This window comes from Harpia harpyja, chromosome 3 (assembly GCF_026419915.1).
Source record: "Harpia harpyja isolate bHarHar1 chromosome 3, bHarHar1 primary haplotype, whole genome shotgun sequence".
In the NCBI taxonomy this organism is placed as follows: Eukaryota; Metazoa; Chordata; class Aves; order Accipitriformes; family Accipitridae; genus Harpia; species Harpia harpyja.
In genome coordinates, this window is record NC_068942.1 from 64,939,761 (window position 1) to 64,957,275 (window position 17,515).

General features: G+C 42.0%; 1 protein-coding gene across 1 annotated transcript in view; it reads right to left on the bottom strand.

Annotated features, from left to right (window-relative positions):
* Nucleotides 1-352: 352 nt before the first annotated feature.
* FBLN5 (fibulin 5) overlaps nt 353-17,515 on the bottom strand; it is a 53,600-nt gene continuing 36,437 nt past the window's right edge. Inside the window, exons 6-11 of the mRNA XM_052783006.1 lie at nt 16,886-17,002; nt 15,859-15,978; nt 12,895-13,017; nt 12,232-12,358; nt 8,522-8,717; nt 353-6,538 (exon numbers count right to left, since the gene is read on the bottom strand). Of these exons, the coding sequence (XP_052638966.1) occupies nt 6,377-6,538; nt 8,522-8,717; nt 12,232-12,358; nt 12,895-13,017; nt 15,859-15,978; nt 16,886-17,002 (845 nt within the window). The 3' untranslated portion in view covers nt 353-6,376. The remainder of the gene's footprint in view (nt 6,539-8,521; nt 8,718-12,231; nt 12,359-12,894; nt 13,018-15,858; nt 15,979-16,885; nt 17,003-17,515) is intronic.

Below are 17,515 nucleotides of genomic sequence, written 5' to 3' on the forward strand. Positions count from 1 at the left end.
TGATGAACAATCTCCAGAGTAAGGTCCCAGTCTTGAAAAACACATGCACATGCATTACTTGGAACACTGCAGAATCTCAAGGAAGTCAACATAATCCCTTATAGGTTACAGAGAGGAACAATTTCTATGAATGATGCATGAGCTGTGACTCTGCAAAGGCTTGGGTGTAGCTTGATGTTTTAACAATATGTAGAGTCAAGTGCCTGGGTTGGCCTTCGAAGAACAGGGGTGAGGAATCATTCATGGAAACACATCAATGAATAGCTTGAAATACCAGAGGAAATTCTGAAGTTTCAAAGGATATCTCAGGAAATCTTAAAGTACGCAAAGATTGTGCCCACAGAGAAAGAGATACTGCAATCATACTACTGTTTATTTACTGGAAACAATGTTTCAGCTCTACTGTAAAAATAATACATATCTGTTTACATTTATACCACTGACACTGAAATTCAAGACTTAAAACTGGGCTAAATCCAGACCTGATGTAAGGTGGTTAGCGATCACTGACTTCAGCATAGCGGTGATCACATTGCACTCTCTCTGACTGGGCCAAATAATACTCTCTGCAAACTGGGAAAACCTCATCCAAGGCATGAAGAGCCTAAGGATGTATTGCATAAGCATGTCCTTATCAGGCTTCTTAAAAAGCTTTGCGACTATCAAGCCAGCATGATATAGACACAACTTCAGGGGAAAAGTGATTCATCAGGACCTAAAAGAGCATCTGTCGCCTTCAAAACTGGGAGGTTGTGGGGGTTTTTTTAATCCTCTTCATGAAGCCAGGCACTGCCAGCAAGCTGGGCAATCACTTCAGCCATTCAGACCTAATACTTTGCTGTGAGGGTGCCTACCAACATTGCCGAGGGAGTGGGGTACAAAAGCAGCAAATGGGCCAACAACACTGCCTGCATTTCCAGTGAAACATGTGAAGAGCTTGTTGACAGATCATGGGTGCAAAGGAACCTGGCAGGGAAATAACGGATCTGCCTTGGCTATGAGAAAAGCAAGTGAGGTCAGTCAGAGCGTTGAAGACACACATAGCCTACAACTGACCTCCAAAAAGCAAAGTGAAAAATGTTACGTAGTGCCAGAGGCGAAGTGGAGCTCACTCAGCGTGTGCTTGCAGTGCATGACCATAATGAGATCACTTGTCCAGGACAAACTCAAAAGGGAGAATAAATGACTTCTGGGATACAGGAGGGAATGGACAGAAATTGAATATTTCAGGAATTTTTGGTTGCTGAAGTGTTTTCTAAAGATCCCTTTGCTACCCAGCTACATTCCTCAATTTTTACATCAAGGTTACTGCATCATTATTCACTTGCTGGTGTAAAAGTGTACCTGCCTTGTACCCAAACTCTCCTTCATGTGACCCACAATATTAGTGGAGTTACAGGGGGAATTAGTTTGGCCAGTGGAAACCACTAGAGGGATCTCAGAAATTTGAACCAAGAACTGGCATAGGTGAGATTTCCACCTCTGATGTGCACACTTATAAACATCAGATGCACTCTGCACTGAAACAGGCAAGGAAAGAAGCAGCTGCAGGATCAGAGACATCCCTGCACAAATACCTCTGGACCATTACACTTCCTATGGCACTGACCCTTCAGCACAGGTCACCTTTCTGGGCAGGCTTTCTGCAGAATCCCCGAAAGTCTAGTTATGACCATCAGCCTCAGTCTTCATGCATGGCACCTGCTTTGGGGTTGAGCTATTCAGAATTGGTTCAAAGACTTAAAACAACAAAATGTGAGGCGTATAAATCACTTATCTGCATTCATGTCAGATGAGGAAACACAATTTGTTTGTGCCGTGTTGTCTTACAACTCTTTGACTTCCAAATGCAGAGCTACACTACCACAACTAGTTTTAGCTTCTGTAAATTCTCTTTGTATACAGGTGTATGCACAGTGCTTTACACACACAGGGAAAATCCTAAGGATACTTTTTATCTTTCCATTAAAGAGCGGCAGTCATGCAAATTAACACCAGCTGAGGGTTTTGTCCAACCAGGATAGAGATTTATTTTAATAATAATGTCTGTCAGGCTTGAATAACGTTAGGGCATACTTTTATTCCTTTTTTTTTTTTTTAACATCTTTGTGCTATGAAATTTTCATTGGGTTCTAATACAGCTACATGCTACGGAAAATATTCAGTAGCATGTTCCATGAATAAGCCAGACTGGAGAACTTGAATGACCACAAACCGTACTGATTCTATTGCGCTGCTTGCTCTAGACAGAGAAAAATGAATATGTAAGTTCTGCTGATGCTGATACCATGTTTATGAGACAATGAAAGTTGACTCTTCTAAAAGCTGAGCCAAAAAAAGGTAAATATGAGTACAGGCCCCCAACTTGAAAAGGAGAAAGCTCTGTGTGAATGGCCCCGGACACGACACTCGGTGATCATGGATGACCAGGTACTCAAAGAATCTTAGTTATTCTCAGCAAACTTATTGTTGTCAGAGAAGCACTAGTTGAAAAGAGATTCTGCGGGATCCAGCAAACTCTTAGGTGAAATAACATTTTGTTGTCTGTGTCAAAAAAAGTCAATCCCCTAAAAATATCTCAAAGTCAAATAAGCCAGATGATAGGACCCATTCAGCTCTACAGTGCTGGATGATTCATCTCTTGCCATTCTTCTCCCTCTGGCACCTAGCCCGACTAGCATGAATCACGTGGTTCATTTATCAGAATAGATTCTCCTTCCCAATCATTGCAATCTGTATCAAAGAGTACTGCCATTTCTGCTTTTGTTTACTTTTATTCCAATTATTGCACTGGCAATAGGTGCTGTACAAACACATAGTGAGAGGCAGTCTTTCTCCCGAGGGCCCTCATTTAAACAGACATGACAGCCGACATGCAGGAGAGGCAAAGAGCTGTCCCTCCCCAGCTCGGCCAGGGAACAGCTGTGCCACCCTGGGCAAGGAGCATGTCAGAGCAGAGCCCGAGGGAAGCCACACATACCCAGACCATGGTCAGTGCCCTCATCTCGTGCTGGCCAGAATATTGTCTATTAACCATATGGTAAAACTCTTTGTGTTAGAAAATCCTCTGCAGTAGGTTAGAATAAAGAATCATTTTCTGAGCAGACCTGGAATTCTGTCTGCTTGTAGGGAGGCTTGGCCTCAAAGGAGAAAATGAACATATACAGCAGTTGCAAGATTGCATTTTTAACTTTCATGCTGTAAAAACCTGACATGCACAGTCCTTTTTTTTATTTGGTGAGAACTGCTGTACTATACGAGCCTGTGATGGTCTATTGGAAACAGACCCCTGACTAGGAAATGGAGAGTTTAGATGTTATAAACTGCTAATAATTTATTATTTTGAGATTGGCATATATTTTGGCAAAGTTAAAGTTGGCTGGAGTGATAGTGAGTGATGAAAGATGTTATGGCGGTTGAGAAGTGGCTGAATTCCTTTGTTTCCAGACTTTTCACTTTTTTTTTTAAGGCGCAGAATGTTTATATAGAAAGTGTAATATTGTTTTATGAGTATTTGCTGGACCCTGCTAAAACCAAGCATTCAAGCTTTACTCTTTTAACAAAGTGTTTTGTTATGGAATTCCTCTGGGTTTTGATGTTTCTAAATTAGGGTTAAATCAGGTTGGTATGTGGGGGCCATGGGAGAACAGCCCAGAAGTGAGAAACTGTCTGATGTCTAACAGGGTGCACTTCCTCTCCAGGAGGTGATGTGATGGCAGGAAGAGAGAGGACTCCTCAATTGGGCATGAAGAAGCCATAACACAGGGGCACAAAAGGGGCAAAAAGGGGCTTTTAAGCAGTGGCAAAACTTTCAGTATGTTAAGAGTTTAGCATCTTTAATGCAAGACCCTGCCTGCCTCTTGTCTCCTCTCTGGGCCACCAGAGCCTGCTTGTTTCCCATGTCTCACTTCCATTGTCTGGGACACATAAGCACTTTTAGCCCCATGGTTATAAACTAGCATTCCTCCTTCCTGGTCATCTCTATTTTCCCCTCCAAGACTGTGGTATATGATGAGCCATGATACACTCAGGAAACACATTCTTGTTTCTGATATTTCCCTGCACATTTCCTCTACATTTATCTCCTCCAAGTCAGCTACTCACAAAACTTGTTGGCTCCCTGCCTTCACCTTGGCCCACTAAACCCTGGAGTCAGGCTCCAGCCTTTTTGTTTTTACAATAAAGGACAGCCTGCATACAGAGCTCTGAGGCACAGGATCCCAGGACGTTGTAGCAGCACAGAGAAAACTAAACCATTAAGACATGAAAGCTGCTAAATCACACTCAACTCAGCATTTCATTGCTGTGAGCCATTGCATCAGGACTTCCTTCAAGCTGAGTACAAGTAAAAAGAGCAGAGTCTCTATTAAAGCTAGGGAAAACCAACCCTAGACTAACTCACAAAGCTTATTAGGAAGAAGAGAGTCAATTTTCTGATTGTGTCATGCAGTCCGTGTTGTGATAACTTTCTGAGTCTGTAATCTCCCATTTAATACTTCACTTTAATGAAGACCTCACATAATGCTTCTACTCTGCTCCAGCCTGCTTGCATTATAATCTTCATAAACTTCTTTTCCCAAGTAGCATTAAGCACTTCCAGTTGTCAAAAAGATGAAGCAAAGGTTGTCTTTCCTGCCCTAGCAATGCTGGAGAGCAAATAAGCCAATAAGGAAAAAGCGGGGGAAGAAGCAAAAGAACTTGCTTCAGAGAAATTTAAGAACAAGGCATATGAACCCTCATCCCTACTAAAATAAAAGACCAAACTGCCAGTGGCTTCAACAAGGTAAGCATTATACCTCCAAACTATACAATTTTTTTTTTTCAAACTCCTAAACATATATATAGATTTAGCTTTGCACTGTGAGGCCTCAGCTGGAATATTTTTCACAGTTTTGGGCACTGCACTTCAAGAAAGATGTGAACCAACTGGAGAGAATCCAGATGAGAGGAACAAGAATGATCAAAGGTCCAGAAAATGCGATGTATGAGGAAAGACCAAAAGAATTGGGTTTGTTTAGACTAGAAAGGAACAGTCTGAGGGGAGACATGACAACAGTCTTCAGACATGTTAAAGACTGCTGCAAAGGGGGAGACAAACTGTTCTCTATTTCTACTGGAAGTATGGTAAAAAGCAATGGATTTAAATTACAACAGCAGAGAGTCAGATTAGACTTCAGGAGAAACTTTCTATCGGTTACAGCAGTTATACCTGAGAAGACATTGCCTATGGAAACTGTAGGATCCCATCATTTGAGGGCTGGGTACTGGTATAGTGGGGTCTGCTTTGTGGCAGAGGCATGAATGATAAGACTGGTCCAAGTCCTTTTCAGCTTATTTTTCCCAATGTTAGCAATGTAGGAGAGAGACTGCGCGTGAACGGAACAATTCATTTTTTCTGAAGGAATTTGGACAGGTCTGAGCTGAGTGGTCTTTAAACAGGAGATTAGTTGCAGCCTTAACTACAGAGTTAGTATCACTACCTTATAACCATTACAAACTGTTTGCAACTATCACACTCAGGAAAACAGGAAAAAATAAAGTTCTGATTCTTGTCTGCTTTAAAGTCCCTGGCCACTATTCTGGCAGTGGAGGCCTGTGTCAAAGAGCCTGGGTGTAAATAAGCATAACATCCTAAATATTGTAAAACATACCATCCAGTGATAGATTTCTATGAACTCTGTTATATAGAAAGATTTAATACAGGAAGGAACCCAAACACGTGACACTTTGTTAGAAAGTAAAAGATTACATAGTACAACATGTATTTTGGAATGAATTTACAATGAATTTTAACTATAAAATAGAATCAAAGAAAAAAACGGGTGAAACTAAGACAAATGCAGGGTGAATTGAGACAAAGTGCCTGACTGATAATTCCAGAGATAATTGGGAATGTAAGTTAGCACTTCTGAGATCCCTTGTTTCAATAGGTGGCTTTTGGTTTCTGTTTCTGCTTGTTTGTCTGCTTTCCATTTATAATGAAAAAAAAAAAAAAAAGGCAAGATTGCAAAAGCCAGCTTTTTCCTCAGTTTCTTTGGTGCTTTTTGCTAAGCAGCCTTGGAGCTACAAAGGTTCACAGTCTTTCAAACATAGACTCATACCCTAGAAGTGTTTACAATGGAAAGAAGAGTCCTTAAAATATATGACCACATAGAGAATCATATGGGATCTGCTGACAATACATCTTCAGATGTCTGCATCCTGACAGGGACTGTGCATGAAGAGGCCTCCCTCCTCAGACAGGCATAGGCCACCGGGTCTGTGGAAATACTGATTTGGTTTGGAGCTGCTATACGTACTGGCTTCTGAGGAGAGAGTTCTGCAGAGGAGGAACCGTCTCTTTTGTTTTAATGTTTCCAGGGCACAAACTCAAGGTTTAGAAGGAGTACTGTGATACGTATATCCTCAGCCGGATGACAGAGCTTCCTCTGAAGTTGATAACGGTGTTAACAGTGATCATTTCCAAGTCCAACTGAATAGTACGGGGCCCCTTCACAGGGCGGGTCATCACCAGAGTAGCACTGATCGGTCCTGTTTGCTGTGCACAAAACAAGAGAAAGCAGGTGAGATTTTCAAAAACGGCTCTTGAAAACTGTTGTCTCACTATGGTCTTCAAGCAGCCAAAATAACTGTTTTCTGTTGCATTGTTTGAAACCACTGGAATTCATAGGAGAGATGGCTTTGTTTCAGCATTTGGCTCCATTTCAGTGTTTTGTAGGAGCTACCACCTTCTACAGTTTGTAAAGCCTTTGGGAGCCCTGCACATAAAAGGAGCTATTGAACATAGAAACTTGCTATTGTCCAAATGGAAAAAGACGAAAACATGGATTTAGGGCATAAACAAGTCGTGACACCTTTTTTTATTTTGTTTGATGTAAAGAACGCTGTTACTCTGAAGCAGCGAACACCAAGAAGGGATTACGTTAACAGAGCTTGGACAACAGACGTTCCTATGTGAACAAGATCAGGGTTTGTTGTATACTTGCATTATATTAATGTCGCAAAACCTTACCCTCTGAAGAGGGCTTTAGATACGTGAAAGCACTTCAGAAAAATCTGTCTTTTAGTAAGTGGAAGCAGGCCTTTGAAATATCGGGCCGGAACAGTGGATTATGAGCATTTAAAAACCAGAGCTTCTGACGTTAAAACCAAGCGCAATTTGTTTTCCGGCAGAAACTTCGGTACACAAAGCGGGACCTGGTTTACCACGAAGCCGGGCGTTTGCCTTCTCTCTCACCAGAGGAGCCCGACGGAGCCGTGAGGAGGAGCCGGGCGGGCTGCCCGGGCCGCGGGCCCTGGCGCCTCAGCCCCCGGGGAGCAGCCTCCCTTCCCCGCCCCGCCCCGCCCCGCCCCAGCGCCCCTTGCCTTCCCGCCCGCTGCTCCCGCTCTTCCCAAAGCAACGAACAGGCACCACCTGCTGGCTACCAGCCTGACGCGGGGACGATGCTGCTGCCGCCCGCCGAGCGCTTCGGGTGACGAGCGACTGGGTGGGTGATAAATAGGTAAAAGAAAACTACGGGCTCGAGGAACGGTGCTGGTCGCTGGAGCCTTAGCGTCTGGTGGATCGACCCAGATGAGGGGAAAAGGGCGGTGGGATCAGGAGTGACTGCAGCGGGAACGCTCTTGTGAGATGTAGATGATCGGTCCCGGACTGCTTGTCGCTTTGGGATTTCGAAACATTTTCCTTTTTTTACGGTAAGAAACTGAGGCTCTTGTGAGAAATGTGTGTTGGAATCTATCACACTACCGGTTTCTGTGAGGTGTGGGAGCCATCAACGGCCACTGAACATCACTTAATGTGAATGTCAAAACCAGGTTTTGCCTAGGGTTAAAAATCAACCTCCTGAATGCCATCAACCCTGGTGTCTCTGCCTCATTCTGTGCAGACACTTCCCATCACCCCTGCATGTCAGAGGTGCAGAAAAGATGGCTGGGGAACACAGATGTCTTCTGAGGAAAACTCAGATTTAAAAAAAAAAAAAAAATCAGTTGTGTTTTCTCTAACAGTGTCCACATAAAATGTGTGTTCTCAGTGAAAAAAAATATATAATAAATGAACGCAAAGAACCCAGAAAGTCAATTCTTGGGATAAAGGGCCATTTTTTGCTTACTTTTTTAGTTTTCAGGATTTTAAATTTCCAATGAAGAGTTTAATCCAACAAATGAGAAACATTGACTCTTTCAGTGACAATTACTGATTGTGCATCAAAGAAAAAAAAGTTTGGCACAATAGTTTCTCTTGAGTATGGGAGACCTGAGCTATTCTCAGACATGGGTACAGCCCTGGACTTCCCTGAAACTAGTGTCTTGTAAAACAAGCATGTTTGCTTTGGGTAGGTTACCTTCCTGAAACAGCCAGCAGCCCCTGCAGATTAGCACACCACTCTGCATGTCTGCATGTAAAAATGCCTCATACTGAAGGTTTAAATGATATTCATTAAAAACTGAGTTCTGCTATCAGAAGGACAGTCAGCTAACGAGAAGGTACTCTGTGTTTTCTCTCAGTGAGCACCAGACTTACCCGCATGTAGAATTCCCTGCCCTCGTTCCCTGATTTGATTTGGAAGATGTAATAGGCTCCAGGGTAGCGAGTTGTTGCTTGCATCTGAAAAATGTCAGAAGGCACAGAACGCCCAGACACCATATCCATCACTCTGTACAAGATGGTGAAAGGCTGATCTCTGCAACCGGTGTTTTCAGCTGGACACATGCAGCGGCTAATTGTCAGAGATAGGATTGTCATCAGGGGTTACAAATTCCTGTAATATTTGATTCTTTATATGCAAATACAGCTGCATAAATAAATAAACAAATAATGTTGTCGACCAGCTAAAAGAATCAATGAAACTTGTAGTGAATTTTCTCACTTTTAGTATTCTCTGTGTTGCTATTCTGTCCTATCTATATCCCTGCTTTCTTTTTCTTGTGTTCTATGTCAAAATATCATGGCATCCTTTGTCTCCTTAGATCACTTCAAGATCTGTATTTTCTTTAAAGCGGCTCTGCAGGTGTAGGGTACCTGGTACATGTTTGTTCTGATAGTAATTTAAACTGAACTGTCTCCCAAATAATATTAATTATTGGATCATTTCACTGATGGTGCTATGTAAATGTTGTATTATTTTTTTAACAATCTTTTATATACTATATGAAAACATACAGCAAGACATCCTGGATCAAACTAAAGCTCTAGCATTAAATGCAGAGCCCTAAGGAAGATCAGGATAGCAAGCCAAGCATATGACACTTCCACCAACAGCCTCCAACTGTTTGTGACACAGGAAATTCTTGAAACCAAGATGTCTTCTGTGTATTCATCAGCCCTTAATGCATTTCTTATCCATCAGCTTGTCCAGCCTCCCTTTACACCCACATGAATGTTTGGCATCCACAGCCCCCTGCGGCGAGGAGCTCCGCAGCTCCCTTCACCTCTCTCTGCACTGCCCCTTGCTGACTTCATCTGATGCTCCCAGCTCTTCTATTGAAAGGAGAGCAGCCAGTCAATCCCTGCTCATTCTCCTCACACAACTCAGGGTTTCATATTTGACTCTGTTCACGGCTGAAGAGTTCTAACTTAGTTGTTTCTCACAAGGAAGCTATGCCATACTTTTGATCATCCTCACTGCTCTTTATGAACCTTTGTCCAGTTATATTTCTTTTGAGAGGGGGGGAAGGAACTGCACAGTCTTGAAGACATGGGTGCACAATGGCACATGCTCTAAGGATATTCTCTACCTATTAACACCTCAAATTCAGATTGTTTTTCTGACCTCTAGTGAGTACTGCAGATCATGGAACTACCTATGACAACCCTCAAATCTCAGTTTGGACAGATTATGATCAGATCAGTGCTCTTTATTTAATTTGTAAATTTGGGATTGTCTTTTTACTTTACATTCATCTACACTGAATTTCATCTGCCATTTTTATTGCACAGTCATTGGGGCTCCTTCTGTAATTCTTTTCTGCCCATCCTTTTCTCTACTGTTCCCAGATACTGTTGCAGACTTTGCCCATCTCATGGTTTATCCTTTTTCCCGGGTTGCTTACAAATATGTTGGACAAGTAGGTCCAGCTCAGACTTCTGCAGAACTTCACTGTGAAAGCTGATAATTTAATACCATGTTTATTTTTTATCTTCCAACCTCTTATTCTTGCGTGCCAGGGACTTCTCTCTTACTTATGGCTGCTTAATTTCCGTATTAACATTTTGTGAGGTTCTTTTCAGAAGACTTTGGAAACCCAAACAGACTGCATCAGCCCATGTGCCCTAGCCACATGCTGCTGATTTCTTCAGAGAACTCTAATAAAGTTGTGAGGCAGGATGTCCATTTCTAAAAGCCATATTGGGGAATTTACTAGAAAAAGAGTTGGGTCTTTTTGCCTATTTTTTCTATAACCTCCATTACTGACACCAATTTCAGACAGTGGGGCATGTCCCCATCTGGCATGTCCCCCATAAAAAGGCTCCTGGCATTACAAACACCCAGTTCCTTCCACAGAAAACACAGATACAAGGAATTCACTTGGCTTTTATACTGACCACTTCTAGACATTTGCCACAAATTAAATGCAGTCACATCTAGACATGACCCAAAGCCACCAAACACAAAGCTCAGAGATCAAGAGTTCTGGTGCAAGCTGATCTGCGAGGACTTTATAGTTGGGCTCTGAGGAATTTAGATACAGAAGCTTCAGATATTTCAAATTCCAGTTTAAGACTCTACCACCTCTGAAGGTAGGTGAACCCAGAACTGGAAGAACAGAATGTGTCCACTCCTCAGCTGCCCTAGTTCAGAAAGCAATGTAAAGACATGAATAAATTCTAATGGAAAGAAGCTGATTCTTAATCTCTTGCCTTTCTATAAAATACCAAGCAATCCCAAGTAATTGGGTTTAGTGCAAACACTATGGATGAAATACTATGGGCTGGAATATATAGAGATCTGTCTGGAGCTGAAATATTTTGAGCCCCAGGCAAATACCTACAAAATCGTAAAAGAAACAGTCAATTTTTAGAAATGTGGGATTTATTTTTTTGCTTGCTCAAATAATGCCAAATTTAGACAGTAACAGTGCTAACAGCCCCATCAAGACATACCCAATTTCTAGACAAGGCAAATCAGTCTGTGGACTTTTCAGCACTTTTAAACTTAAGCAGTAGGAAACTATTTGTATCCTGCTATAACTGTCATCTAATATTTTAAAGTACTTCCCAGACATAAGCTAGTTAATATTTACAGGAAATACTCATACTAATAAACAGGCTGCATTTGAGCATATATGAAGTCAGTTAGTAATGTAAGTAAATGTCTCTTATTACATTACAAACCTTGCTGTTTTCTCCACTCACTGGTAAGTGTTTTTCCAGTCTGTCCTGGTTTCAGCTGGGATAGAGTTAACTGTCTTCCTAGTAGCTGGTACAGTGCTATGTTTTGAGTTCAGTATGCGAAGAATGTTGATAACACTGATGTTTTCAGTTGTTGCTCAGTAGTGTTTAGACTAAAGTCAAGGATTTTTCAGCTTCTCATGCCCAGCCAGCGAGAAAACTGGAGGGGCACAAGAAGTTGGCACAGGACACAGCCAGGGCACCTGACCCAAACTGGCCAACAGGGTATTCCATACCATGTGACGTCCCATCTAGTATAGGAACGGGGAAGTGGGGGGGCGGGGAATCGCCGCTCGGGGGACTGGCTGGGTGTCGGTCGGCGGGTGGTGAGCAATTGCACTGCGCATCATTTGTACATTCCAATCCTTTCATTATTACTGTTGTCATTTTATTAGTGTTATCATTATCATTATTAGTTTCTTCTTTTCTGTTCTATTAAACCGTTCTTATCTCAACCCACGGGTTTTGCTTCTTTTCCCGATTTTCTCCCCCATCCCACTGGGTGGGGGGGAGTGAGTGAGCGGCTGCGTGGTGTTTAGTTGCTGGCTGGGGTTAAACCATGACACAGTCTAACTTCCCACACATCTGAGTATCATATCATATCATATCATATCATATCATATCATATCATATCATATCATATCCCACCTGGTGACCTGGTAAGGAATTGCAATTTATTATTTTTATAAAGCTTACCAATGGTAAATGCAGCAACAGCATGTATGTATAGCTCTCTAGACACACTTCATGTCTGTGTTGTAAAAATGCAACTTATTTGGTTCACTCTAGGTACGTTTCACACAGATAGAATTTGCTTTTGTGGCTGTGGGTATGTTACTCACTTTTCATTAATCTGGATATAAGGATCCTCGCATCTTACTGGGTCTAAACATTTATAGTCTCCTGGGATATTGAAACACGTTTGCTGCAGAGTGCAGGTGAAGTTTCTGGTTTCACATTCATTGATATCTAAAACATAAGAAACAAGAGAAAGGCTAAAGCAGGGAAACATGTGCAAGACACCACTCTTACAAACTGGTTTCCATCTTAAGGAATTGCCCCAGAATTCATAACACTTGCACTATGAGAAGTGGCCTTTTGATAACTGGCCTCTCTTTTAAGATCAGTTTTTCCTCCATTCATTTCTGCTTATTGGAGAGCTCCCATATGCTAAGTGCTGCAAAAATAGAGAAGAAATTGGCTGCTCAAGCTGTCTGACCTTAGAGAATGGTAAAACTAGAGAGAGATGTGCAGCAGAGAGGAGAGCATCTGAGGGCTTTCCTGTGTAGCTGTTTCCTCGTCAGCAAAGTCTTACTTACACCAATTCACCTCAGTGGGACTATTCACATGATGACATTCTTACCAGAATTACATAATTGGCCCCTACGAGTATTTCACTGTCCAATGCCAAGATCAAGCATTCTAAATTCTTGAAAACCTCTTTCCAGACACAGGACCTATTTTCTGGTCCCCTTGGGTTTTAATCAGCGCAGGAATGTTCTTACCTTGGCAGCTTCTGCTATCGTCAAGCAAGTTATAGCCTGAAGGACAGATACAGTAGTAAGAACCAGGCCCATTCACACATTCGTGCTGGCAGAGGAACTCTGAGAAGCTGCATTCATCCATGTCTGCAGTGGTAAAACAAAGTTTAGTGTCTTTGGCTTTACAGTCAAAAGAGCAGTCCCACAGGCGGGTGGCCATCCAGACTACATGCCCATCACCCCAGCTGGAGGTTGGCACCCTCCAGCTCCCTAGAGCTCTGCAGCAACCTGGCAAAATGCTATACAACAAGTTCTTGGTTAAACATTTTTCTCCTAGGGAAACCAAAGCTGCTGCTGAACACAACGTGTGGCTTTTATTTATTTATGTTTCTTTTCGAATACCTGTCACCAGTTGGCCATGTTTTCAGTTCTGTTTTACGTCAGAGATAGAGCTACTCCAACAACAAAGCTGTAACTATAATTTGAAAGGAGAGACTTGGCAGTGGTTTTCTTTTCTTTTTTTTCTTTTTTTCTCGAGAGAAAACTTCCCTTTCCCAGGGCCACATGGGTCCCAGCAGAACTCCTGCAGCCAGCCCTGGCTGTTTTATCTTTCTTAGCCTCTAGCCAGTTACTTCCAAGGCATTCCAGCAAGACTACAGAGCTCATCCCAGCTTGGGTCAGACCTGCTAGAAGGCCCAGCCATCTCCCAGATACCCAGGAAGTTAATCAGTCTGTCAAATCTCTGACTGAAAACAGAAATTGTGCTTTTTTCCCCTTGCACTCATGAATTGACTAGTCATTGTATTCTGCAGAACTGTGCTCAAGCAAGAGAGACGAACTTCAGAGCTGCGCGTGGAGGCATAGCTGAGGAGGGGAACACACATGCAAAGGCACTAGACTGAGGGAGGCTGCAGTTAATCATTTCCTCATTTCCCTGTTCAGGGGAAGAAAGAAACAAAGGCCAGAGCCCAGCCAGGAACTCCCAAGTTTTTATTCCCAGATCTGACATGTTGACTCTCCCAGGCAAATCACTTTTACTCTTCAGACTGAATTTCCCTTTCTTCTAATTTGGGCTCAGTCCATTTATACACTTCTGGTGTTTTGTGCAGATGGATTAGAAAGTATTTGAAGTCCAAATATGTTAAAGTGGCTTTATGGCTGCAACCACATTATCAAAAGGGAGATGAAAGGAACTCTACACCTACATAGTCCTGTTGTGTGACTTGCCCCAGCGAGTTCACTGAAAAAACGACCCTCCCGACAAAACATGGACCGAGGGCTGGCTCCATAAAGGGACCAAGATATCACCCGCTCCCTCGAAGTGTCCTAGCCCAGACCTCCAGCACATCGGATTCATATAACCTGTGCTTAGCTGTTGTCAAGTGCTGGAGGGATTTAAAGCCCCGATGGTCCTACATTTCTGCTGCTGAGCCCACACAGGACAGACACATTTTTGCTGTTCCTAAAGACTTACTGCATTCTGCTGACTACCTGTGGAGGACAAGATGGTAGGCATTTCAGAGCACATCTAATGCACATGCAAAATCTCTGAGATCAGAAAATAATGCTGATGTTGAGAAAGCCAGGTTGAAATCTCTGCCTCTCTCCTTGAATTGGGGCAGGGATCCCTCCCATTTTCAAGGTAAGCTGGCTGTTAGGCATGGACTAATCCAGTGGCTGTTGAAGTACATCTGGATCCTGGGTGTCTCATAGGAGTGTCCTCCTAACCAGGCATTCGCTTTGCAAGCCTCAGCAGTGTGCAGTGATTGCTTGTGAAGTGATAAGAAGCTCATCCAGAGAAATTTGACCTGCTTTGACAAGCATTTTCTTGCACAGAATTGCCAATAAAAGGTTTTCTGCTCTAAATCTGGGTGGTGGAAATTCCCTTTTGCTGGCTTAACTCAGATGTGAATGAGGCTCGAGCACCATCTCTTCTGTCACCATTTTGTACTGGCAATGTTTATGTGGCATTGCATTGAACTTAACTGGTTCAGGCCCCCAACTAGCTCAGGAGCACATAAAATGGTGCAGGAGTCTAACCTAGAAGCAGAAACTCCATTAGAAAGCAGCAAACTTAAGTTAGGTGTTGCAGCTCTAAATGTTAAATGCATGAGACCCTTTAGAGATTTAAGTCTTTGTTCTTTCCCTTATAATAAGGAGGTTTGCAGGGAAAAACAGCTTTGGAAACACTAATCTATACACATACTGCATATCATATGTCTCCTCTCTCAGAAACAGCATGTTACATCTGTTTACTGTAAATTAAAAAACAAGTATTTTCCAGTGTGTTTTTCCTTCCAAGAAATATTGGCTGGATTTTCTAATTTTATCAGGCTGTGGGAACATTAAGCACAGAAATAAGTTTTGCCTTCAATTAAAATAAAGCAATAAAATAAAAACAAAAACAAGACAGGAAAAAGTAAAGTGACATAAGCACAGTTTCTTCTGCTATGTGCTGAACAGATTAGCAATAGCTGTACTCAGAAACCATATATTGTTTCTGAAGTGTAGCCAGAGCTATACAGGGGAAACGGGAAGGTTTCAGGCAGAAGAGTGCAGTAATAAGACCAAGAGGAATACATGCGTTCAACAGACAAATGGAAAAAAGTGCTTTATGTGAAGTATTTCTTTAATCGTGGAAGAATATTCTGGGACTATCCCTACTTTATTTGCTCTAATAAAGCTTCCTGTTCAGCATTACAAAGTGTTTTCTTATGTTTTGCTGTTATCTTGGAGCTTTTTAATATTTAGCTTATTTCTTTAAAAGTGTTTGCAGCCCTCCTCCATTGTGCTTTTCTGGGTATTTGCTGTGTGCTTTAACTGAAAAGAAGATCATATGAGTTGAAGCTATCCTGCTGCTAACCATGGACCAAGGCAAAAAGCTTTTTAAAAAGCATTTACAAAACAATACATTGGAAAAAGAAAACTTAAAGTAACCAAAAAGAAAACTGAAAGAAACCAAGACAATAAATAACTAAAGACAGTTACCACTGCAGTTAACTCCATCAGCTTCCAGTTCATAGCCAGGTTCACAGCGGCAGAGAAAAGAGCCGTAGGTATTGACGCAGGTCTGAGTGCAAGGGTTTTCGTTTGTACATTCATTCACATCTATGGGAAACCAATGCCCAATGCATCAGTGACTTCTCCCCAAACCTTATTTTCAATTCATTACTGTAAAGCATTTCAAAGAGATTAGCTGTACAGTCAGAATGATTTGTTCCAAAAAAATATAAGCAAGTCAGTATTCTTTATCGGGATTCAGGCTGATGCCTGGAAATAGCATGTTGGAAACATGACATGCATGGAAATGAAGCATTTTGGGAATGTCTTCAATCAAAAAAATGACATGGAAGATGGGGATGAAATATTTATGACAAATGCTTCTGTCTTTATCCTGCAATTTTAAAACCAGTGAACTGATTTTGTCATAACAGACCGGACACAAAATGCAGCAGGATATTCCTGAGGAAGATAATGCAATGGAGGAATGGTCCTCATGGAAACCTAGGGCTAAGACAAAAGCAAATTTTTTTTTCCTTTTAGGACATTAGCAGCTTCTGGATGTCATTAGCACAGACCATTTCCTGCAGCATGTAGGAAGATGCTCCTTGCTTATCTTGGGAGAGGCTTTATGAAGAGGTTGTGTTGACTTTCACTGAGGTAGCACATCACAGCAAAAGGTGGTCTAATGCTCAGGGCCCTAGTCTGGAACTTGGGAGACTCAGATCTAATTTACTGCTCTGACAGAGTTTTCCTGTCTCACATGGGTCACACAGCCTCAGATTTTAAAAGTAAATTCAGTGCCTAAACTCTTGGTAATTTCAGTGAATTGAGTAACTATATTTTAGGGGGCTTGGGCCTCTGTGCGTATTTCTCCTAATACACTGGTCATGTTGCACCTGTACCCCTCCAAGGTACTGTGAAACGTTACTTGTATTCTAAAAACTAAACAAGTTTTAAGGGTGTTGCTGGGTTGGGACCAAAGATTTCAGTCATAGTTTACCATACACAGTACCTTGGCATGATCTTCCGTCATCATTAAGGGTAAAGCCTGGGTTGCACGTACAGGAGTAGGAACCGGGCACATTGGCGCACAGTTGCTGGCAGTAGCCATAGCGACATTCATCTATATCTATAGATGGGAAAGATGAAAAGTAGAGTGGTCTGCATTTTCACGTGCAGGTGCAAAGCAGCAAACACACTGAGTCAACAGTACCAATAACACAGAAATAACCCAGCATACTGGTTACAGAAATAACAGCCAAACTTCCAGGTGTTCAGACCCAGAGTTATAGTTAACATACATCTCTACCCAGAAGAATGTAGTTATGTGTTTTTACCCACAGCTGACATCTATCAGTATGTCCTATGAACTGACTGTCTGTCATTGCTGTAATCCTCAGCTTAATGTGACGTCATCAGAAATCCCAGAGTCAGTCCCTTTAAGCAGCTAACTCGAAGCATACCTGATAGCTGGTGTAGCCCATCAGCTCAAGCACAGCCAATGTTGTAGCAAAGTTTTGTCAGAATCAAGATAGAAACATTTTTTACCTCCACAAAGCTAGTCACTAGAAAAGAAATAAGTATTTACTAAATACTTCTTTTTTTAGAGAGGATATTCTTTAAAGACTTTTTTCCGAATAGT